This window comes from Artibeus jamaicensis, unplaced genomic scaffold (genome assembly GCF_021234435.1).
Source record: "Artibeus jamaicensis isolate MK-2021 breed Jamaican fruit bat unplaced genomic scaffold, CSHL_Jam_final contig_548, whole genome shotgun sequence".
Taxonomy (NCBI): Eukaryota; Metazoa; Chordata; class Mammalia; order Chiroptera; family Phyllostomidae; genus Artibeus; species Artibeus jamaicensis.
Genome location: NW_026521883.1, coordinates 4,132,449 through 4,158,232, shown reverse-complemented (window position 1 = coordinate 4,158,232; position 25,784 = coordinate 4,132,449). Strand labels below are relative to the sequence as shown.

The 25,784-nt window shown below is 37.0% G+C and overlaps 1 protein-coding gene, 1 non-coding gene and 1 pseudogene across 2 annotated transcripts; 2 read left to right on the top strand and 1 right to left on the bottom strand.

Moving 5' to 3' along the window:
• LOC119057022 (cleavage and polyadenylation specificity factor subunit 7-like) overlaps positions 1-11,575 on the bottom strand; it is a 48,962-nt pseudogene extending 37,387 nt beyond the window's left edge.
• On the top strand, positions 11,473-24,090 carry TMX1 (thioredoxin related transmembrane protein 1). The gene is made up of 8 exons (XM_037155726.2): positions 11,473-11,725; positions 14,705-14,820; positions 16,149-16,194; positions 17,905-18,033; positions 19,973-20,018; positions 20,116-20,217; positions 20,338-20,404; positions 23,608-24,090. The coding sequence occupies exons 1-8, from the start codon at positions 11,574-11,576 to the stop codon at positions 23,784-23,786; spliced, it is 837 nt and encodes a 278-aa protein (XP_037011621.2). The 5' UTR covers positions 11,473-11,573; the 3' UTR covers positions 23,787-24,090.
• On the top strand, positions 14,931-15,071 carry LOC119057149 (small nucleolar RNA SNORA70). The gene has a single exon (XR_005084015.1). It is a non-coding gene; the product is annotated as a small nucleolar RNA SNORA70 (small nucleolar RNA).
• Positions 24,091-25,784: the final 1,694 nt, after the last annotated feature.

The following is a 25,784-nucleotide window of genomic DNA, read 5'->3' as shown; positions in this document are numbered from 1 at the left end:
AAATATTTTGGCTAGAGTTAGACCTATAAGAAACACTGTGGGAAAAATTGGCTTTCATTAATAAAATTCCTTTTCCTGCTATGCAGACATAATGGAAGGGAGGTTTTGAGGAAATGTATTAAATATGATTTATAGAAATTGGGTTCAAATGGCCACTAAATGGAAAAAGGGATAAAAGGTTGTGCTTGCATGATGTAAAGTCTTTCACAAATTCTTTATTTCATAAAGTCTTTGAGGACTAACCACAGATATTAAAACATCTAAAATATTCGAAAATATCTGAAGTCAGTATGTGTCTAAAACTAATTATGTCACAGAGTGGTTAATCCTACCAAAAAATTTAAATATTCTCCTACTTCTGAGAGTCTTTAGAGTGAAGTTCTTAACCCCTCAGGCTCAGACATCTAACAGACCTGGCTTGAATCTGGCCTCCGCTCCTTACCAATGTCTTAATGTACGTTATTTCTCCTCTTCGAAATGCACTGTTCTCTTCTGCAAAAAGGAGATGAACAATGTTTGTCTCCTCTGACTGCTGTGAGGGTTCAACAGCATACAGTGTGGACGCCTCTTAGTCGGGCACACAGGCATCATTTAATAAATGTGGTTTTGATGTTATCGTCATTGTGGTTGTAACTACAATATAGCCAACAAGCCAACATTGCTGATTGCAGGGCCATGGGATACTAGTGCAATATATTAACCTATGAAGTCTACAGTGTGATGCTTGTTACGTTCTCCAAAACCTGTTTCACTCAGACATTTAAAAAAATGTTTTCTTATTGTAGTCAAAAGGAGCACCCTCTGCCACCTAGTGGCTCTTTATGGCCAGTCATAAAAACATAAAAGGACATGGCCCCCCATAGTAACAATAGTAATAGCCATGTTATTCCAAACAAAGGAACCATGCTGTACATTTTCAAAAGAGATAATACGTAGTAGAATAACACTGCTTACATGAAAAATATTGAAATATTTTTTCACCATAATATTATGATGGTCAAATTGCATTTGAATATTTTAATTGCTAATAGCATGTCTGCAGTGACTAGTAGTCTTTATGGCTTTTAGACCACAATTAAGTTTCTTGATTTTCCATGGCAGAGATAATCTATAAACACAAGGATTTTATCTTCTATGATTTTAAGGTACAAAGCACAGATGCTGATTTTTTTTAAAATGTGAAGTATTCAGGGGCTCTGTTCACAGGTTCTGTTTAACTTGGGGGGTAAGACTATATTTATTTTGTTGTTATTCTTTAAGCTAAATATATATGTTTTACATAAGAATGATAACTCACTGGGCAAAAGAAGCAAGAAGGGTCACCTAGACAGAGGGGACACTGGATGCGAAGGCAGGTTCTGGAAGCTGCATGCAGATCCGAGTGTTCGGGCTGTAAGGTTCGTGGTGAAAAGAGCAGGTAGGAAGGCAGAGGGGCCGAATTTCCAAATGCAATGTATCTGGACTTCAACCTGCGTGGGATATGAGGAGCCATCATAGATTTTTACAATAGAAATTAGGTGATGATGGCAGGAAACATCGGTAAGGATCAAAAGCTACCACTGAATGATTACCTCCTATGTGTCAGACCACTTTTTGATCTAGTACTACCTCAGGTTTCATAATAACCCTGGAAACTTCCTCCCTCGTTTTACCTATTGGAGAAAATGGAATCTCATGGAAGTTAAGTACCTTACTGAGGTCACACAGCCAATTAGTAAGGAAGCCTGGATTCCAAGATGATATGATTTATCTCCAGAGCATGAGTCCATTCTAGTAAACTAGAAGGGCTAGGTCGTGCTTCCTGATATGGTCACATTTGTTTTAGGATAATAAATACCATTATCTTAATTTGATCGACTGTTTGAGAATTAAGGAAAATACTCTGGGGGTGGGGTTGTCTTTTTAAGTATTTTTGTCTAGCACTGTTAACAGTAAGTGTTCAAATGCTTGCTGAATGACTCGATGTGGTATGCCAGTCTCTAACTCCAGAAAGGGCTGGGAAAAGGCATGAAAGTGAAACATTCACACATGAACTGTACTTTCACCCATAAGTTCATGAGGAGGACTATTTGAACAACCCTCCTAGGGTTTTTGGTCTAACTATACTAATAAATGATGTGTATTGAGTACATATTACACATTTACAAAGATTAACTCCTGTAGGTCTCACAATATCCCAAGACTGAGGCACAGAAAACTTGTGTAACTTGCCTAAAGTTTCAGGTTATTAACTGGTAGAGGCAGGATTCAAGGCTGGGACATCTGACTTTAGGATCCTTACTCTTCAGCACTATATTGCTATATAGTCCCCACCGTGCTAGACTGCCTCTCAATGAAAACCTGTTCTGCCGAAAAGGACTGAGCAGGGTAGTCATCTCCCAGCATGGGTAGAGCTATAGACAGCCTGTGAGCAGCACAGAAGGAACAGAGACTTCCGCTGCCTGCCACAGTACTCTGGGGCCTCCAGCCAAGTGCTGAGTAGGGCTTAAATTCGGCCTGCATTCTATGGGCAAGAGCCATGTGCCAGGCCACTGTCACTACCAAGTCATGTCCTCTGTAGGGCTTCTTCTGCCAGGAGGAAAGTCTGTCTTTTCCTAATTTGTATAAAAGGTACTACAATGTATAGGCAAGCAGCTCTTCATGGACTTTCGAGAGACAGTTGTAAACAGAGGGGATAGTGAGTGTGTGGAAGAAATTACTAACCTTCCAGCAGAACTCCAACAGTTGGAGAGTCATAAAATGTGATTAGGCTAGGAGTTTAGGGGCATGTTCAGAGTTTAGGCTAGGAGATTTGGGGCATGTTCAGCCACTAAGGACTCTTTTAAGAGTCAAGTTTTAAATAAATTCGGAATGGCCAGTTTATAATACATGGTGTTTCCTGAGGATTGCTTATTTAGTAACTGTCAGTCAGATTGAAAAAAAATGGAAAGAAAAGGTTGTATTAATAAATACTCAATTTGAAGAAAGAAATAATCATAGCTAGCACAGAGATAGGAAATTAATTTAGAACATCCTTTCTAATAATCGTGCATTGAATTATAGTAGCCAGCCTGAATTTTTTAAGGGCTGGTGACACTTTAATCTGTCCTTTGTCCTAGTAGATACCAGATCCCTAACTACAGTTTTCATTTAAGGCAGACCCAATCCCAGAACCTATCTGTAAGGGATTCTTTCACTGGCTATTTTATGAATAAAACAAAATGATCAGTTGAAAATGACCCACCCCTCACCATACAATGCAAATTTCTTTAAGTCTATTAAACTTTTAACTTAACTCACACACTCATGCACCCACACATATTCATGATTGTTAATATTTTATACCTCTGTCCTCCTCATGTATTGTAGGCACCTAATTTACATTACACTCTCTCTTCAGAAAGTATCACTCGTTTTTCCTGAGGGAGGCCTATTTGGTGGGAAAAGACAAATTTTAAGGCAGGGCCATCTGAAAAAAAAGTCACTTATAGGAAAGTCCTCCCCGTGCACTTCCCAGTTTCATTACCTGTCAGAGCAATCTCAATTTACACAATCACAGCTTTGCTTTCAAAGTATTATTTACTCTATATATGACAAAAGAATTTGAAAACTGTAAATCACCATATACATGCATGTGAGATAGTAGAGTGGTCAGGAGATAACAGAAAGGATGTTGATGATGATGAAATTGAGGTTACCTAAGATTTATTGAACGCATGGATTAAGCAATATGCCGAGTAATATGTCATTTAATTTTTAAACAAATATTTACAAAGCATGTACTATGATCCAGGCATACTTCTAAGCCCTAAGGATAAGGTGGCAAATGAGATACAGTCCTTGTTAAGGTTGAGAACAGGCCTGCCAAAAATGTGCTACTTAGGCATGTGAATTATTTTGAGCTGAAAGTGACTGACTTTGCAGACTCATGAAAAACTTTTCCCTCTCCCTTAAAGAATTTAAATTAGGGGCCTTGCTCATAATAATATTTATCACCAGAAATAACTTCTTATGACCTATCTATAGAGCAAAGCAAACTTCTAATTACTGAACATCTGCTCTTCTTACCTCCCTGAAATGATTCTTTGAAGCCCCAAAGCAGCTTACCTCACCTCAGCTCAGAATGCCATATATACCTTATTTTAACTTTCTGTCCCTGGCATCTCTCTTAGGGATGTGGGGTTGCCATACATACATATGCATCAATTTGGTTATCTTCTCTAGTTAATCTGCCTCATGTGATGTACTGATTAGACCAGCCAAAAGAACAGAGGAGGAAAGAGGAAAATTTCTTCCTCTTCCATATCCTCACGGAAGTGACATACTAATGAAGAGGAACTATAATTGGCCTGTGCAAACAAATACATAATATAACATGAAGTAGTGGTGAGTGCTATAAATAAAAAATAAAGAAGTATAAAGGAATGGTCAGAAAAGGTCTCTCAGGAGGTAACATTTAGCTAAAGCTTGAATACAGTGTGCAAACAATCCATGAAAACATAAGGAAAGAATGAACAGCAAGTACAAAAGTCCTGAGGTAGGAGAGAGCTTAGCATGTTTGGGAGCAAAGAGGCCAGTGGATGAGGCGGAGTGGGGAAGGGAGACAGTGAGAAGAAACAAGGTCACAGTAGTAGTTAGGTTAGGTGGTGGTGGTGGAGGTGGTAGTAGCAGTGGTATACTAAGTGGTAACTAGGTCAAGATCTGGTAGACAAGCTGAATTTCTAAGTCTCATGGGAAGCCACTGGAGGATTTTGAGCTGGGAAGTGACATGATCAGACAGAAAGATTACACCATGTGTATTCACTCATTTAATGCTTATAGCAAACCTCTGACTTCCATACAACAAATCTATCTTTGCTATATCTTCCATATAGCAAATTGATCACTTCCATACAACCAATGAGAAAATGAAAGATTAGAAAGAGTCAGTAGGCAGTGCAATCAAAATTAGAATGCTGGCCTCCCAGAACCAGGTTCTCAGCCACCAGACCTAAGTTATCATGACCATGAAAATGAAGCTCTTAAGTGTGGTAGTCAGCCTCCAAGATGGCTCCCAGCGATCCTTGTCTGCTTGTCGCACACTCTTGTGCGGTCCTCTCTCACAGTGAACAGGTCTGACCTGTAAGACAAACAGGATATTATGGATGTAACTGATAGTGAGGGGTCTCTGAGGCTAGGTCATAGAAAACACTACTGCTCCTGACTTGCCTTCTTGGAGAGCTTGCTCTGAAGGAAGCCAGTCATGAATATCTCCAGTGGCCTATGGAGAGGCCTCCATGGAAAGGTGCTGAAACTGTGCTTCAGCCATCATCAACTTGCCAGCTGCTGCGGAAGTGGATTCTCCAGCACCAGTTAAACCTTCGGATGACTGTACAGCGATCAACATCTTGTCAACAACCTCATGAAAGCCTCTGAGCCAGAACCACCAAGAATTAAGGCCCTCCTGAATTCCTGATACACAAAAACTGCATGAGATTGTTTATTATTTTAAATGACAAAATATGGATATACATTCAGGCAGCAATAGATAACTAATATATTAGGCTTTTGTAAAACTGGATGTCCCCTATATTTTTGGGTCTAAATATTGTATTAGAAGGAAATATGAAAAACCAAAAGCATATTGACTTGCTGCCTTTAATTTTTAAAAAATTGCTGTCCTAATATGCTCAGGCTGCTAAAATAAAATACCATACACTCAGTGGCTTACATAACAGACACTTATTACTCCTGGTTCTGGTGGCCGGGAAGTCTAAGACATGATACTAACAGGTTTGCTTCTTGAAGAGGGCCAACTTTCTGGTTCGTGGATGGCCGCTTTCTTCCCGTTCCCTTGCATGGCAGAGAAAACAAGTTCTGGTGTTTCTTCTTTTTCCTGTAAGGGCGCTAATTCCATCACAGGATTCCATCCTCACGACCTCAACTAAAGCAAATTATCTCCCAAAGGCCCCTCCTCTTAAAGTCATTGCATGGGGTTAGGGCTTCAACATTCCATCTTGGAGGAGACCCAAAGAGTCCATAGCAACAATTAAGTGGTCATTTAAAAAAAATCCTCACCTGAGGACATGATTATTGATTTTAGAGAGGTGAAGGGAGGAGAGAAAGTGGGAGAGAAACATCAATCAGTTGCCTCTCATCTGCACCCTGACCAGGAACCTAACCAGCAACCTAGGCATGTGCCCTGACCAGGAATTGAACTTGCAACCTTTTGGTTTATGGGACTTCACTCCAACTAACTGAGACACACTGGCCAGAGCTTTTTATTATTATTGAATTTCATAAATGTAAAGAAAGATACATAAATGTGAATGTTGTATATCAGTGTACATATATAAAATTTCATACATAACCTACTGTAGTTGATGAAATATCAAATACAAGTTAATATGCAGTGTTGTTCTGTACTAACTGCCAAATCTCATGGGCAGGAAAACTGTGACGGCCATGGTGTGCTCAGATAACCATCTCTGTCCTGGTCCAGTTCAAGCATTTCTTGTTGTCCTGACTCTGCATCACTTGTGATCCCTTCTGTGCCTTGGGCCACCTGTGTGGAAGGGTTGCTACTTTTATCAGAGATATATTAATACGAAGTGACAGACTTCTCTTTATCCTCCTGAAACTGACCAGACTTTAGAATTTAGGCCTAGTGGCTATAACTTTAGCTTTCCTTGTGCCTTTTGGACAATTGCAACAACATACCAAGTTAATCTTAAGCTATAAATCCCCATGAAGTGCCAACTAATTATGTCAGTAACTAGTTAACTCTTCATAGGGCCAAATCTTTGTTAATTCTAATTTAGGGTTGCATATGATAGCATCTCTTTGAACACTTAGAATTTTCTCTAGCTAAATTTAAACATTTTATGCATGAACAAGAACATTATAAAACATTTAATAAGATTCTTTAAAGTTAAAATTTAAAGTCAACCTCACAAATTTAGAATGATCCTTACTTTTGCCTTTCTGTATCCAGATGGGAAAGTAAAATAATTAATCTTCCTAATCTTGGTTTAAAGAGCTATGAGACCATCTGAGGATATTATCTCACAGACAGTATAGTTGTCAGAGAGTTTAGCTAAGCTACTCCATCATATTGCTGCCTTGGTATCCATTTTGTGTGGCCAAGCAACCTGCAGGGGCCTTGAACTAACATTGACCTCTCCCATAAGTGCATGCCCTAGATAATAGCACACAGAATCACAAGTAAATGTAAGTTACTGATATGACTCCCTCCAAGGCCCTTGTGATAAACAGTCACCCCTAACCTGGCGCCTTCTAGGGCTTACACTTTGTGTGCCCTGTAGGTAAGACCCTATGTGAAGCTTACCAAAACCATGCTCTTTTTGGTTTGAGTTGCTCAGTCTGGCTTGGCTTGGGAACCCCAAGGCATACAACACGCTGACTCTAATAAAGGCATTTGATTCAGGTCACACCACTTTCTGTGCCTGTAGCCCTGCATGGACCCTCAAGACATGCTGTGTACTTCCTCCAGGACTTGTGAGTAATAAACTTCTCTATTTCTATTTTCCCTGTGGTCTCTTGTGGAACTATGGCTTACCACCTGACACAAGTGTTAATTTAAGAAAGTCACAACAAGTGGCTACACCAATATCAGACAAAATAGATTATAAAACAAGAAAATATTAATAGATATAAAGAGGAAATTTTATAACAATAAGAGTCCACACACCAGAAATGTATAACAACTATAAAGATATATACAACAGAGCCTCAAAATACATAAAACACAAACTGTCAGAGTTGAAGAGAGAAATAGACAATTCAACAACTATAGTTAGAGACTTCCATATAACTTTCAATAATGAATAGAACACTTAGACAGACGATCAGTAAGTAATTAAAAGATTTGAACAGCACTTTACACCAACTAGACCTAATACAGATATCTATAGAGCACTCTGACTGACAACAGAAGAATGCAAATTCTTCTACAGGGCTGGAAAAGTCTCTGGAATAGACTGTATGGTAGGCCATAAAACAAATCTCAACAAATTAGAGAGAACTGAAATCACAGAAAGTATGTTCTTTGATCACAATATAGTGAAATTAAAAATTAATAACAGAAAGATTTTTGGGAAATTCACAAATATGGGAAAATGAACAACACATTTCTAAATAACCAATGGACAAAGAGGATATGAAAAAGGAAATTAGTAAAAACTTTGACATAAATAAAATGACATGACAAAAGTAATGGGACGTAGCTAAAACAGTTTTAGAAGAAAACTTAGAGGTTCAATGACTACATTAAAAAAAGGAAGAAGCATGTCAAATCAACAAGGTAATCTGCCACCTTAAAATACTTTGGGGGGAAGTGGGAAGCAAACTAAAAGCAACATTTGCAGAAGGAAAAAAATAATAAAAGAGAGAATTAAAAATAATAGAGAAAACCAACAAAACTAATGGTTGGTTTTTTCAAAAGATAAACAAAAGTGATAAAACTTTAGCTAAACTGATCGAGGGAGAAAAAGAAAAAAAAAGAAAGACTCACATTAATAAAATTAGGAATAAAAGAAAGAACATTGCTATTGACCCTACAGTTGTATAAAGGGTTATAAGAAAATATTATGAAAAACTGTAGGCCAACAATTAGGTAACTTAGATGAAATGGACACAAACCATCTCAAAAAGAAAAACTAACTCAAAAAGAAATAAAATCTGAATAGATCTATAACAAGAAATTGAACTAGTAATGTTAAAGCTATCTACAAAGAAAAGCCCAGACCCATGTGACTTCATTGCTGAATTCTACCAAACATTTAAAGAAGGAGTAATAGAAATTCTTTACAAACACTTCCAAAAATTAGAAATGGAAGGAACACTTCCCAACTCATTCTACGAGGCCAGTATTATCATGATACCAAAATCAGACAAAGACATCATAAGAAAACTATAGACCAATATTTCTCATCAATACTGATGTTAAAAATCTTCAACAAGCTACTAAACTCAATCCAGCAATATATGAAAAGAACCAAGCACCATAACCAAGTGGGATTTATATCAGGAATGCAAGGTTTGTTTATCATCCAAAAAATTGATTAATGTAATATGCCATATCAATAGATTAAAGGATATAAACCACATGACCACCTCAATAAGTGCTAAACAAAAAAGCATTTGACAAAACTCAGCATTCCTTCATAATAAACATGTATAACAAGCTGGTAATTGACAGGAATTTCTTCATTAAAAAGGGCATCTGTGAAAAACCCACACTCACTTCATACTTAGTGATGAAAGACTGAATCCTTTCCCCCTAAAAACAGGAAAAAGACAAGAAGTGCAAAACTTATAATCTGAGAACTACAAAACATTGCTGAAAATTTTAAGAACTAAATAAATGGAAAGACACCCTATGTTCATAGACTGGAAGGCTTTATATTACTAAAAGGGCGATACTCCCCAAATTGATCTACAGAATCAATGCATACTCTTGTAAAATCCCAGCTTTTTTAAAAAAATAGAAATTTACAAGCTGATTTTTAAATTTATATGAAAATTCAAGGGTCTCAGTACAGTTAAAACAACCTTGAAAAAGAACATAATTGGAAGACTCACAGATTTCAAACTATAATAATAAAGGCAGACAGTGTGTTATGGGCACTAAGGGGACATTTAGATCACTAGAATAGGACTGAAGATTTACAGGGAAAAAATACAAACCTCATCTATCTATAAACTGATAAGTTTGTTGATTTGTGATAATGATGCCAAGAGTATGCAAGGGTGAAAGAAGTTTTTACAACAATTTGTGTTGGGGCAGCTGAATGTCCACATGCAACAAATTGAAGGTGGACCCCCAATCCCATACCATATATAAAAATTAACTCAAAATAAATCAAAGATTTAACTAAAACTATAGAACTCTCACATGAAAACATAGATGACCCTAGCATTTAAGAAGTATGGATTTAATTTTAAGTGCATTGGGAAGCACTTGGAGAGTTTTAGGGAGAAATGGCTTGATTCTATGTAGAGAAACAAGAGAGACACAGGGAGATCAGTTAGGAATCTATAATTGTAGTCCTGGCAGAGACAATAGATCCATGCATTAGGGTGTTGGCTGTGGGAAAGGAAATAAGTGGTCATATTCAGGATATGTTTGGGAGGTAGAGTTTATGGGACTTACTGATGGAGCACATGAGGAGGAAGTGAAGAGAGAGAGCAACAAAGAATTAAAATATAAATTTTTGTCTTGAGCAACCAAATGGAATTTGGAACTTTTAACTGAAATGGAAAACTACAAGAGGGAAAATCAAGAATATTATTATTTTTTGGCCATGTTATGTATACCCATTAGAAACCCAAAGGATGTCCAAGAAAGAGTTTAATGTTCCCAGAAGGGTCAGGGCTGGAACAACAGATATTTTGGCGGCTTTTAAACCAGGACTGAGGTTATCCTGAAGGAGAGAGTAATTAATTATAAAGAGAAGAAGGGGCACTAGTACAGCATCCTGCAACAAGCCAATATCTGGAAGTCAAGTAGAGGAGGACCAGTCAAGAAGTTTCAGAAGGAACTGCTAGTGAGGAAGGTGTAAAAACAAGTGAGGCACCACAGAAGGGAAGACAATAAAGCATTTCACAGAGGGCGTGGTGACTGTAAATTGCTGCTGGCAGTCAAGTAAAATGGATACTGAGAAGAAAAAATTTGCTTTGTTAACACGCAGCTCACTAATATCCTTGAAAGGGCCTTTCTATGGAGAGGTACGGAAGTGCCAAATGAAGTGAATTTAGGAGAGAATGTTAGGTGAGAACGTGTAAGGGCAACTATTTTCATTTGACTGATACTTTCTAAACACAGCGCACGTTTTGATTTGCATTTGTTCTATCTTGATTTCTGACCTAGCATCTCTGTATTACTGCATTAAAAAATTGAGGGATAACATACATACTAAAGTGCATAAAGTCCACTAATCCTAACATGTACAGCTCGATGGCTTTTTACGTTTGCGTACGCCCTTGTAAAATACTGTTCAGAACAAGGCGCAGAATATAAAGGGTACCACATAAAGTTCCCCTGTGCACCTTTCCAATCTATAATCCTCCAGAAGTAAATCAACATTGTGACTCATATAAAAATCCATTAGGTTTACTACAAAACTTTCCAAAGGAAACGAAAGAAACCTAGGAAGGGCATGTAACTGGAAACTGCGGTAAACTTCCCAATCGCCTAGATAGAGTAAGTATAAAATGCCAATCACTTGGCGCCAAATTCAGTTGCAGACTTTGAAACCCTTCCTCTCCGAAGCCCCTCCCACTTTCTACACCGCGATTCTAGTTCTCTCAGTTCCTTCCCGTAATACTCGGGCACACTACTTGCTGGGAAAAGGGACCGCTTTTCTGTCATGCGCACTAGGAATAGTCGCGCTCCCCTCCATACTCAGGGTACTGGAACAAGACCTCTACAGGCGCATTCAGGATTTTCTAGACGCGCGCGCGCGCACGGGCACGCGCCTGTCCTGATGCGCGGTCTTGCGCATGAGCAGATCGTCCCGCCAGGGCGGAAGTGAGGGGCTGGTCCGCGGAGGTGGGAACCGCCGCTGTTGCTGAGGGGTGGGCCAGCGGCCGACATGGCGACCCCCGGGAGTGTTGTAGTTCCCGTGGCAGTGCTGGTGCTGTTGCTTTGCGGGGCTCCCTGGACCCACGGACGGCGGAGCGACGTGCGTGTCGTCACGGACGAGAACTGGAGAGAGTTGCTGGAAGGAGAGTGGATGATAGAATTGTGAGCGAGGGGTGATTGTCTTGGGTCCCCTCGGTGGGCCGGGCTAGCTGGGGTCCTAGGTCCGAGTCTGGACGCCAAACTTCATCTCTCCCCTGACCCTCCTCCGAGGCCCAAGTTCCTGGGGACTGCCACTGCGGACTGCGGAGCTCGTGCCCCCGCTGCTTCCATATCTCCAAACTGCTCTTCGGTCCGGCCGCCGGCTCGGTCCTTCCCACTCCTCGTTTTCACCAAGGAACATTAAGTTTCTTCTAAAACTGTGCACTCTGGTTTCGTGTTTAAGGCTGTAGTGTGCCTACGAGATTGCGTTCCGGTTCTTTCAACTTTAATTCATGGTTTTGGGGGTGGGGTGGTTGGGGTGACTCGTTCCTATACAGTTATTTATTTTAGAATGATGTTTCACAAACGGGCTCGATTATTTTTACCATATTTTACAAGAGAGGAATTTGAGCGGAACCTCTCTTCTTTTGTCCAAATATCCTTAAATAGTAGCCCATTCTATAGTGTTGGAATTAGGGACTCTTCATTTTAAATTTTATTTTATGGATTAGGTATATTTTTATTATAAATGTCAAGCAAATTCAAGTTGGGTTATTTTAAAATCTTAATTCCCTTTATCATTTTTCGTTTATTGCTTTTCTCATTTTATGCTTTTCATTTTTTCTTTGCTTATGTGTTTTTGCAAAATACTGATTGTCCTGGGTTGTGACTCAATGCTCTCTGAATGGTACCGCATTAAAAGATGTGTCAATGTCATTGTAAACTGTTTGAAGAAAATCGTTTCTGCGGTAGTTCTATTATAATAAGGTGCATTCTGCATCAGTAGAAAGTAATCTACCTTTGCTTTAGTTTGCAAATTGGTGGTAGTGGTGGGCAGTGTTATTAATGCTGGTGGTATTATAAAAGAAACACCGTTGACTGTTAACTGTACTAGATACTGCTAAGCACTTTACATACATTATTATATTTAATTATCTCAAAGTTCTATAAGAAAGGTATTATTTTCCACATTTTACAGATGAGAAACATACCTAAAGACTTAATTAACCTGTCCAGATACTGCTTTTTTCAGCTTCTAAAGCAGAGGTGTCAAACTCCTTTTCACCGGCGGTCACATCAGCCTCCTGGTTGCCTTCAAAGGGCAGAATGTGATTTCAATTCCTTAATAGTTAAGGAGTAGTCATACAGTCTTAAAATTATTTAGGACAGAAATACAGCCCTAAAATTATCTCTGCCCTTTGTTGAAGGCAACTGCAAGGCTGATGTGGTCCCGGGTGAAAATGAGTTTGACAGCCCTGCTCTACAGCTTAACAGAGTAGACATGCATTGATAGCTGTTAGTACACAATCTTCTTTAACAAGGTTCCAGTATTTTCAGGTTGCCAGTTTAGGAGGCAGGTGAAAGTGGACATTATTAAGGGAAAACCCAGAAGGCCAAATCTGTTAAGTCTTGAGTGGGACTTAAAATCAAAAAAAGAAATATGGAGCATAAGATAAGGGAAAATGTGTATGGTGTGCATATAATCTGTGACTCAATGAAGTGCATTTTTAGGCATCACTGAAAGTTGCAGGGGAAATGATATATAACAAGTGATAGCATTTAGTTTTTATTGTCATGAGAACTTGTTTTAGATTGTGCCCATAAAATACTGTTTCATAAATAATGTGTTAAGCAACAGTGATTATGAATTTATATGTGAAATACAGTCAAGTATTACTCAAGGAGATTTTTTAAAACTCAATTTGATCAAACTATATAAATATTCAAGAGTTAAGTACAGGTGATCCGAATTAGAGCATCTGTGAAATTAGAATATATGATGGTACTTTTTTTTCCTCCATACCTTACTGATTTTTGAGGCTGAATCTTTAAAAAGCACTCAAAAAACAAAAGGAACTTGGTAAAGGGATCTAGTTAGTAGTCCTAAATGCTAGTTATAACAAGTCTGTTACCTACATTAAATTCATTCTCATCAAAAGTTTTATTACAGAGATATTTTCATTTTAATACTATTTATTATTAGGAACTTTGGCTTTTATGTATGGTACTAGTCTTGTTCCACAATGCCTATTATTTTTAGGAGTCTCGTTTTTCACAAAACAAGTCAAGTATTATATATAATGGAGTACAGAAACCACTTTTGTATTTAAGAGGTAGAGGCTTTATTCTTTCTGTTCCATTAAACTGAGGCAAATTATAAGATAATACGCAATAAAGTGGCAAAGTCAAACCTGAGGGGAAAATCAGGGCCTTGGAAAATGCTGAATGCTTGAGTAGTAACTAAAATTATAATGTGCTTGGCTATAGATTTGTAAACCTGAGGTCTTAAAAACAGGCTGACCAAAGGCTGGCCAAAAGAATTTTGTTTGACCTGTCTGGAGTTTGTGTCCATGACTTATGTTTTGAGGGAACATTTTTTAAAAAATGAAAATGCAGATTTTTTGGTTTCTTTTACATAAGAATAGCTTGCCATACTGGGCCAGCAGCCCCTTGTGGCAGTCATCCTGAGCAGTCCTTTCCTGCTCAAGATGGGGTGCAACTCTCCTTGTTCCCCACAGCCCTGGGTGCTTCCTATTTTTCTTATACTGGCACCTTGCGTTTGAGACTCCTGCAGTTTAAAATTATTAAAACCGGTGAACTCCAAATGGAGCTTTGAGCTTTCTGGGGGCCAAATTTTCATAGAGAAATACAAAGGGTTTTTTTGTTTTTTAAAGAGCTGCTTTATGTGTGAAAACGTCCTTGTATCTTAACTTATTCTGAGACTTAACTTTTATGTGATTAGCATCATCAACTCATAGATCTTAATTGCCAGAGTATTAGGTTCACATTTAAAACTTTTTTATTTTCATGAAATTAACCACTCCATTATCTTGGGGTTTTTTTTAATATAAAATGTTCTTCACAATTATGCATTTTAGGATTTTTATTCCAGTATGGTTGTATTTGAGTGTCTGACTTTTTCATTTTAACTATATTTCTCAGTTATGCACCATGGTGTCCTGCTTGTCAGAATCTTCAGCCAGAATGGGAAAGTTTTGCTGAATGGGGAGAAGATCTTGAGGTTCATGTTGCAAAAGTAGATGTTACAGAGCAGCCAGGTACTTTAAGTCTGTGGATGGCTTTGTTTGTTTGCATATTGGGTTAAGTTTATCCTCTTTTCCACATTGCATGGTTTTTACCTTTCACTAGGTTTTGAAAACATAACTGTCTGCAGTTAATTAAGCCAACTTACCACCTCCCTGCTGGGGGCTCAGTGTGCAGTGACTTCAAAAAGCAGATTCCTTGGTTTCAAGGAATGTATGCAGCTCATTCCTTTTATGTGTTGCTCTAAGGGATCTTGGAGATCTCACTCTCCCCTCATTCTTCCCCATATAACTGCCTCTGATCTTTTTTGCTTTGTATCCCAGGCCCCAGACTAGTGTGTAGGAAGTCCTAGAACACTGTGGTCCAGGCAGATACTGGCCAGAGCAACCATTTGCATCCGTATTAAGCTTCAGGATAAAGAGCATGCCATTGAGGTTCTTTGCAGAGTCAAGGTCATATTCCTTGACAAGTAGTATGAATCTATGTAATTGGGTTCCAAATTTAATACCTGTGATTTGAGGACCTTGGCTTTTAATTACAAAGCCTGCATGGTTGTGGGTGGGGTCAAGTGCACTCCTGACTTGACCCTCTGGCCAAGTGGCAGATTCTGCCCTCAGGCATGCTCCTTTTTTAGTCCAATCTCATCTTACCTGTTCTTGCTCACAATATAACCTGGGTTCTTGACTTTGCCCGATTCCAAATAGTAATAATAGCTAATATTGAACACTTGTAGTCACGTTAGCTCCTATTATTATTGCCCAGCTTATGATTCATGATGTGTTCCATTTCTAACATCTTAAACTCAGCCTTTGTTTTCTGAATGTCAAGTGTAATTTGATTTGATTTTAGACCTTTATAATTTAGACAGCTGTTGGTGCAGTATAATTGATCAAGTGTTTATATATAAATTCACTTTTTAATTGAGATTATGTGTAGTAGTTTTTTAAAAAGTTGTTTTAAGTAGATAATTAGGTTTTTTATTTTTTATGTTAACAAAACTCTTAACCTGGCTGGTATAGCTCAGTGGATTGCATGCAGGCCTGTGAACTAAAACATCGCCAGTTTGCTTCCCACTCAGGGCACATGGCTGGGTTGCAGGCCCCCAAGAAGCAACCACACATTGATGTTTCTCTCCCCCTCTTTCTCCCTTTCTTCCCCTCTCTCTAAAAATAAATAAAATCTTTTAAGAAAGAAAAAGAACTCAACTATTCTTGGTGTAATTTAATATTTTTCCTTATTAGTATTTAAATCAGAATCAACTTTTAAGTAGTAAGTGATTGGCCCATATAAAACCTGCTCTGTGTTCTTTCTTGTCTTTATTTGTAATCTTTATCATTTGTAGGACTGAGTGGGCGATTTATCATAACTGCTCTTCCTACTATTTATCAGTAAGTATTTGAAGATTTGGTGGTTATGAAGAAGGATGCATCATAATATAATCAGAATAGAGGCCTCTGCCCTGGATTATGTTTAAGGAGCATTATATTCATTAAGTGTATTAGAAGGTTTATTAACTACTAGCACTGTCCTGGTGCCTTTACATAGATGAATGATGTATGAAACAGCCCCTGATTTCAAAGATTTGTAATTGTTTTCAAAGGTGATGTTCACATGAAATGATTTGCTATTCTTCAGCATAGTAAAAGTTTTTAAGCCCAGAGTTGTGGTTAGTCCTATAGGAAAATTGGTAAGGGAAAACCTGCGCTGGAGTGGAGTGGTTTGTGGAGATTATGGGGTTTCAACACAACCTTGGAGGTAGATTTCAAAAGTACAGAGTAAGCATTACATCTTGAGGGCATCTCATAAATAGTCATAAATAGGAACATGGTATGTTAAAAAATTAGCTAAGAAAGTGCTGTAATTCAACCTTGGGACAGTGGTAGGTGAAATGGTTGGGTGTTAAGTGAAAATGAACAGGATTGTATAGTCTTCAATATCAGGTCTTTTAGTTTGACTTTATCTTCTAAGTGGAGATAGAAAATCTCAAATCTGTACCTACCCTTTATCTTAATGCCCATCTGGCTGGTGGGTTGAATGCCAGGAGGTATTCATTGAGCTCTCATTAAAAGTTATGCAAACAACAAGTTGGCAGTTCTTTGTGTGTCTGTTTCTCTTTTTCTTCTTTTTTATTTTTTGTGTCTAAATAGTTCCTTACACCTGTTTTATTCTCTCATGCTCCCTTTGTATCTATTTAAATGTCTATTCTCTGTCTCCGTAAGTGCTTCTTTTCCTTTTCAATCAGTACTTTTCTCTACAGTATCTCTTAACAGTATCTCTTAAGTGGCTGTAGTCAGACTCCCCCTTTCCCTTGTACTTCTCAACACCCCCTGAACTTATCTGGAATTTCCTGCCCATTTTCTTTTAATCATGTTGTTTATCATGCCCATTCTCTTAACTTCTGACTTCTGAAATCCTACCTGCCCCTCAAAAACAGCTCAAATGCCATTTGTTCTCCCCACAAATTGTATTTTGGCTTTCTTGTGCTCTTCGGCTCTGTATGGATAAAGGATCCTTTAACCCTATAGTAGGGAACTATTGAAAGTTGTTACATTTAACTGTTAAAAATGGAAGTGTTAATTAAGTAGTGTTAGACTACAGTATTATTTAAGGTAGTTTGGGAATGGTGAAGATGTGGGAGCAGGGAGAGCACTTAGCATCCTACAGCACAACTCCATACACTGGGAATGGGAAGGGCTAGGTGGATATCAGGAAGAATGCACAGCAGACTGTAAAGTAGAATCACATAAGGCTTAAAAGTTATTTTCCGAGAGTTAGTTATCTCCTTTGTGTCTGTCAGTCTGTCCTCCTGTACCCCTGTTTCACTGAGATATAATTGACATATAATGACTTACTTTGTTTCCTGGTTTTATTATTTGGAAGAGTAACAGTGATAGTCTTAGGCTTATGATTTTGTAAAAAATATAACCTCATTGATTAAATTTGGGGCTGAGATATTGTTAATTGATAATGTAATTTGCTACTTGTGCTTTGCTAATGATTTTGAGTATTAAGATTAATTTTAAAATAAGATTAAAGAAATAGCAAAACAAATACAAAGTTTATTTGGTGCTGGATAATACTTATTCTTACCTTTTTAGTTGTAAAGATGGTGAATTTAGGCGTTATCAGGGCCCAAGGACTAAGAAGGACTTCATAAACTTTGTAAGTGACAAAGAGTGGAAGAGTATTGAACCTGTTTCATCATGGTTTGGTCCGGGTTCTATTCTGTAAGTATGAGGGCTTTTTTTCTTATGTATTTCTGTTTTAATTGGAGCAGGTAATTATGTTTTGTGTAAATAAAGCATTCTTGGGCTCTTAAAGTATATTCAGATTTATTATGTGATTATTTTTGATTTGACTCTTCTAGGTTAAACAAATACTTTGATCCTTGTTAAGCTAGGAGACATTTTATAGCATTAACTTGAAATTCTTTCCAGGAATGTGTTAACTCTGAGGATAAGGTCATTTGTATCATCAGAAGCTAAATGATGTTCCTAACTATGAAGAAATGGGAAAGCTGTCATTTGAGCTTCATATTTGAATGAGAAGCTGCAAACATGTATCTACTTGTGCTATCTTTAGATTTTAGTTCTTTATTTAGTGTGATTGAATTTCTACCAGTCTGATAACTTTTTGTTTGAATAGATGGGATGAACAATGACCCTAATATTCCTTTGGCCTGACTAACCACTGAGCTTCACATATAACTAGAGGGCAGTAGCTTACTATGGAACAGTAAGGATTGGAGATAGCATGCATATTTCCTGCTAGCTGTTTGGGGTGCAGTACCTCATGGGCATTCAAGAGACTTTCAGGAGTATTGAGTTTTGCTAAGGTCACCATGGACTTGACTTGGCGTGGCTAAGCTGTCTCTCCTATCTCTTCACCACACTTGCTGTTGGAATATTGGGTACTTGGGATACCAGTGGTGAAAGAGAAATATGCTCTGGATTCTGGGAGTAGGGAGAAGATTGGCTCTAAGCATTATTTTGAAATAGAATTTATCTTTTCCACCTTCCCCTTACACTTCTGCCGTGAAAATTTGAATCGATATGTACTTTTCTATCAAAATTTCTCCACTGTACCACCATGTCAACCTAATGGAGGCACTAAGTATTCGTGATGGAATCTAATTACTTCAGACTGTAGGGATGCTTTATGTTTCAATTCCTTGTTCCTCTTCCCATTTTTCATTTTAAACAAAAGCAACGTGATTAAAGTACCTTTCTCTGTTGGACTGAAAATGTAACTGATTTTTGTTTTTTGAAATCTCATAGGTGAATCTTAGCCTTCTGGTAGAAGAAGGAGTTTGCTTCTGAGTCTCTGCTGAGTCCTCAGGGCAGCAGTCTGTACCTTTTTGATTGGTGAACTGAATAAGGGGCACTCCAAGTGTCAGCTCAGCAGATTGACTCCTCTAATGATGGATAGTTGGATTAGGTTGTCCTGCATCTAGGAACTTTGGCTTGCATGTGAATTGGTTTATATGTTGGTGGTAATAGAGGGAAAACAGTTGGGAACAAACAAACCTGTCTTATATTTGGAACATGCCCTTTAACTATCTATCCAAACTGCTTGGATTTAATTATATGAAAATAATTATTTTTACTTATATGATGACTTAGCATTTGTTTCCTATGCAATTTTATATATCATTAAACTATATCAAACTGAAGCTATTGTAAGTTCAATTTTAGTGTGAAAGGGGGGTAATTCTATGGTGGGAGGATCTGTTCAATATGTGTACCTAGTTCTTCCTTAAGGCTCTGCTTGTGAAGGGATTCTGTGCTTATTTGAAGCCAGTTGCTTTACAGTATGCCTGACTTTAACTGGTTCCATAGAACTTGTAATCTCTTAGCAGAGTACATTGGAGAAGTCATCAGATGAAAGGTTAATGTCAAAGCTGTAGGGGAAAAGGAAAAAAATTACTCTGTTTATGTACGAGGACATCACATAATGGGAACAATTCAGAAACTTAATTTTCATTAACAAGTCTCATTAAAGTCTTGAAATTAATGCTGTATGACTAATCTTGATTAACACCATCAATAAAATCTGGTCCACTGAGACTATAGAGTGAAAAATAGAAGCTATAGCTATACACACACATATTCCACTTTAAAGCTGTATATTTTATTCAGTTTTTCAACCATCTTTCTTTCATTTTAGGATGAGTAGTATGTCAGCTCTTTTTCAGCTATCTATGTGGATCAGGGTATGAGCTTAAATTTTATTTCTATTCTAAACATTTTTGACAGTATTACTTTTTTCAAATGACCAGGTTTTTAGGGAATTTTTTCTTTTGATTTTAGACTTGCCATAACTATTTTGTTGAGGACCTCGGATTACCAGTATGGGGATCATACACAGTTTTTGCTTTAGCAACTCTGCTTTCAGGACTATTACTAGGACTCGTAAGTACTTTATTTTCGGAGTACTAGGAAGAAAAATGTTTTAAAACTTGGTAATTTTATATAGTTGCACTAGCTTTATAATGTATTATACATTTGGCATTCTTATGTTCATTTTTGCAGTGTATGATATTTGTGGCAGATTGTCTTTGTCCTTCAAAAAGGCGCCGACCTCAGCCATACCCTTCCAGTAAGTATATTTTTATTTTATTTTAGGTTCTATCATTACTTCTTTATTAATTTTTTTAATTTATTTTTTGATTATAGTTGATGTATTTTAGTTTCAAGTGTACAGCTTAGTGGTTAGACATTAATATACCCTATGACTGCAGTTTTCAACCTTGTTATTTCATGGCACACATAAATTACTAAAATTCTGTGGCACCCCCCCAAAATAAATTTTTTTGCCTATCTGAAAATAAAGATAGGTATAATTTTGAATCATTTGCACTGGATGGCTCTTTTTGTGTTGGCTGTTACCATTTTTTTAATTGGACAGTCTAAGGGACAAGAAGTCAGTGCCCCTGACGAGTCAGGTACTGCATCTTTTAAAAATTCTTGCATACACCGGTTGAAAATTCCTGCCTTACAAAGTGATCACTCTAGTAAGTCTAGTGTCCATCTGACACCATACATAGTTATTACAATATTATTGACTGTATTTCCTATCCTGTACTTTACATTCCTGTGACTGTCTTTTATAACTGGAAATTTGTACTTCTTAATCCTTCCCTTCCAGCTTAGGTTTCTAAATATGGAGGGTGGCTTATATCGGAAGGAGGAGGGGAATGTATATTTCATGTAAGAATAACAGCTCCATGGATTTTGGAACATATTTATTTTATAATGTGGAGAATTTTAATATTGTATATAATTTGCAGATATTTAATAACATTGATATCGGTTTATTTGAAAATTTTGTGGTATTTGTAGACCCATTTGAATATACTTGAGTACAAAAAAGTTAAATATATTCTGCTTTGGAAGTCATTCATTGCTATAGTGTGTTTGAAGATTTTTCTTTTTAGTCAGCCATGTCTTGAGTTCTTCTGGTAGGAAATTGGGAAAAGCAATTCCTATAGTTGATTTAGGATTGACACTGTGCTATGAGTTTATATAATTAGAAGTATTCACTGCTGTCTGTCCTGATAAGCAATCATTTATTTTCAGTCTTGAAAATTACATTGTTATGGAAGCCCTCGTGTTTGCTGTTCATAAAGAACTTTCACTTTTTGTCATCCCATTTGTTTTTCAGCAGCCCTCTAAAGTGTACTGCATAAAAGCATCATTCTTCCAATTTTGTGGTTGAGTAAACTAAGGCACAGAGAGATTAACCGTTTTCCAAGGTCACACAGAAATGACAGAGCTTAGGGTAGAACCTAAATTAGGCTCTTGGCCTGGCCTTCCCATATGCTTCCTTTCATGACTTAGGATTTATTGAGGTCAGAACTTCTTAAATGAAGTCAGTGGAGACTGCATTTACTGTTTACTTTGTTCATCGAATAGCTGATAGGTTTTTTTTTTTCATTTTGTAGGTAATTTCATTGATGGTATAAAAAGGACATGTATTGGGAAGGGAAACATTTTATTCACCGAGGGCCTCTGCTCTGTAGGAAGAAAGATGTGAGCACAGATTACTTAACAGACAGTTTAAAAGTTGGTGAATGTATATTTTATTTCATTTCAAAAACCTCAGCCAAACAAATGTGTCTCTTAAGTTATCTGTGACACAAGTGATAGATAGTGATCCATACTTTGTAAAATCACCCCTTTTAGTAATGGGCTTAATGATTTGAATTGTTTTCTAGTGTGTGTGTTTGGCTTAGATTTTGAGTTGCTTGGGGAAGGACTCACCTCAGTCTAGTTTTAAGCAGAATAGGAATTTATTGGTTTATGTAGCAAGGAAATCTGAGGGTAGAGTTGATTGGTTCCTGGGGCTCACATATTAGGATGTTATGTTTCTGAATTGCTCAAGTTCTCCTTGCCTTTTTTAAAAAAAATTATTTATTTATCTTTAGAGGGGAAGGGAAGGAGAGAGGGAGAGAAACATCAACGTATGGTTGCTTTTGTGCATCCCCTGCTGGGGACTGGCCTGCAACCCAGGCATGTGCCCAGACTGGGAATCGAACCGCGATCTTTTGGTTCGCAGGCCCGTGGTCAATCCACTGAGTTACACCAGGCAGGGCTTCTCCTTGCCTTTATTTGCTCCATTTTTGTCTGTCTTCAGTCCTTAGCATAAAAATGATAGCTCACAATTGCAGAGTGAGAAGGAAATACATCACTCCCCACAGCCATCAGCATTGGAAGAATTCTGGTGTACTCCACTTAAGTAAACAGTTCACTTTTTAGAACAGTCACTGTAAACCAGGGTTTCTCAGCCTTGACACTATTAACCTTTTGGGCTGCATAATTTTTAGTTATGATGGACTGCCTTTTGTATGTCGTTGGGTGTTCAGCATTATCTCATTGGTTGCCAGCAGCACCACCTCACAGTTGTGACAATCAAAAATTCCCCAGACATTACCACATAAATCACCCCTGGTAGAGAACCACTGCTGTAAACTGTAGTGCTCACCACGCCCACATGGGATGTGGTGCAGGGAAGAGGCTACTAACCAAACAGAAAGAGGGGTGTCAGGCAGACCAAAGAACACATTGTTCACTACATGGTAGTTTATTCCTAAAGCTGCTGAGTTGTTCCCCCTCCATTCTGGATTGCCTGCAAAGAGGGGCAGTCTAGCGTCTCTGAAGAGAGCAAAGCTCATTGGCCCAGTTCTGTGCTCTGTATCTCAGTTTAACCTGGTGTGGTCTAAGGTTACGTTAACTAGCAACAGGTCTTAAGAAAAAAAAAGTCTATGTGTACATAGTTGAAAATTCATGGAGCTATGCACTTGAGATTTGTACATTCTGTTGTTTGTAATTATACCTTAATAAAAGTGTATGTGGAGTAGAGGAAGCACATTTATGAAACTACTTGGAAAAAAAACATGGATAGGAATATAACCTTCAACTGTAAATGCTATTCACTTGGGAACTGAATCAAGGGTAATGTGGAAATTTGGTTTAGTATACTTATTAAAAGACTTAGTGGCAAATTATATAATTGTATTTAATGCAGTATATTTTTTACAACGTCCATTTTCACAGCATTAATTCTGATATGTTAATTTCAATTCATAAATAGGTAATCATAATGAATTTGGAAAGTAAAATGGATCTTGTAAACCAACTTTTATTTTTATGGTATCTCTTAGTCTTGAAGACAGCTTTTTCCTTTTGGATTGATAAATAAATGCCAAAGCAGTTTATGGGCGTAAGAAATCATGTCTTGACTTTATACTAATGCAAATCTAATACATCAACAAAAAATATTTTGTGGTCTTTATCTTTCAGAAAAATTATTAACAGAATCTTCTCAACCTTTGAAAAAAGTGGAGGAGGAACACGAGGCTGATGAAGAAGATGTTTCAGAAGAGGATGCTGAACATAAAGAAGGAACAAATAAAGACTTTCCACAGAGTGCCATAAGACAACGTTCTGTGGGTCCTTCATGGGCCGCAGATAAATCTTAGTTAATTTTTATAAAGATCTTAATATAATTTGGACAGAAACAGAAGATTAATCATTTCTTTTGGTTTGAAGTGAACTGTGACTTGTTCCTTGCAAGATTCCATCTATTTTGTCATTAGATTGAAAGGTCTATCTTTAGAAAAGAAAAGGAGCACTATGTAAAAAGTTTGAAATAGGATATAACAGCAGTGTGGTGGCTTAAACAGTTCTTTAAATTTTTGAAGAATCTGGTGCCAAGCAATAAGATTTGTGTGTTTGTTTAATAATGACCTTTTTCATAATAAAATTTTTGAGGTTGAAAAATTACATTTCCCAAGTATTGCATTATTGAGGTATTTAAGGAGATTAGAGAAAAAGATTTCTCATTTAATAAAATTTTCTTGTTTCACTGTGTGAAAAAACAAACAAACATATTTCCCATAAATGGGAACTTTGCCCATTGTCTCAAGAAATACTATTTCAGTGACAATTTTCTGGTCCTTTTAGAGAAAATAGTCCAAAATTTCCTCATTTTTAAATAATGCAACTAATAAAAACTAACCTTGTTTTAATGACAGTTTTTTTACACATGATAATACAGGATATGCTCCTGATTTAGGAAGTTTTTGTAAGTCCATGGTGTTGCCTTGATTCCTATAAAGTTTGGTTATATTTTTTGTTTCTCTGTTCAGCATACCTTTCTTACCATGGGTTACACTTTTCATTTTCCAAATTGGAGAATATCCTGGAAATATTTTTCATATTTCAATAAATAGTATTTTATTTTGTTGTAGTATTTTATTTTATTGTTGCAAACTGAAGTTTACTGAGGGGTCCTTAAAATTGAAGAGCTATCTACTGATTTAAAATTTTGGCCACTTATTTGAGATTTTTAATTAATCTTGAACTTTTACTTGGACCTTTTTTGTATTTTTGATGTGAAGGTAAACATTCCAGACTTATTTGATGTGGAAAAGACTGTATTTTATGTTTTAAAAATTGATGGAAGCTTAATCTGATATAAAATAAAGTTAGCATTTTACTCAGGAAAAAGGATCTTTTATAGTGTTAGTTTTTGATGTACATCTGTCCTCATACAGAAAATTCTTGATTTTATAGTCAGTGTACACTTGATGTTTTAAAGTCATAATATTTTTATGTCTTTAAGAAGACAAACAAACTATGTATTCTAGACTTTCTACTATGTGGTATGTCACAGGTGGGAGTCAGCAGGATGATTAAAAAACATTTAACATATTTTTACTTAAAGAATTAGCACCTTACAGCAAAAGTGGGATTGGTGTGGGGCGGCAATAGAGAACTGTATTGGCTACAAAAAGGTGAAACCGTAAGTATTCAGAATGATCACCTGTTTATTATGTAATAGATGATTTCTGTAATGTCCCCTTTCGTGTAGATTTTGCTGCTTTGTTAGTTCATTAGACCTACAGTTTCATAGTATACAACAGTTTTCTTTAAAGGCTTCTCCTTTAGAATATTACGTATTCTGCCATTGAAGAAGAGTTTGGATGTACAGTAATTTTGTGATGCTTTAGAAAAATATTGTAAGCACAAAATAAACTTTTCTAAACCTTCACTAAAACTGAAGATGTATGATTTCTAGTTGTATATTTAGAAATGCTTAATTTGTATTTAATAATGTTCAAATGAATAGTTGGGTCACTATGTACTTGATAATGCGTAATCATACACATCTTTTTCTGTTATTTGAACAAATGATGGGGAACCTCATCCCCATCATTTCAGAACCTCAGAAATCACTTTAGTCATAGTCATAAATAGAGTAAATGCTTAATCAAGCATTCTATTTTCTAGTTCCTAGTATACATAAAATTATAAATTTCAAATTTTTAAGTAATTAGAAAATACACAGCAAATTAAAAATGGGCAAAACAGATAGAGACTTGATATTTCAGAAAACATCATCTTTCAGTTCTTTAGGACTGTCACAGTAGACATCTGAGTAAGCAATTTTCTGGCACATCAAAAGCTCAGAAATG

Excerpts from the sequence above, each read along its gene's own strand:
- TMX1 (XM_037155726.2), top strand. The coding sequence starts at position 11,574 with ATGGCGACCCCCGGGAGTGTTGTAGTTCCCGTGGCAGTGCTGGTGCTG. Across the intron at positions 11,726-14,704 it reads GGAGAGTGGATGATAGAATT|TTATGCACCATGGTGTCCTG; the intron begins GTGAGCGAGGGG and ends TATATTTCTCAG. Across the intron at positions 16,195-17,904 it reads GCTCTTCCTACTATTTATCA|TTGTAAAGATGGTGAATTTA; the intron begins GTAAGTATTTGA and ends TTACCTTTTTAG.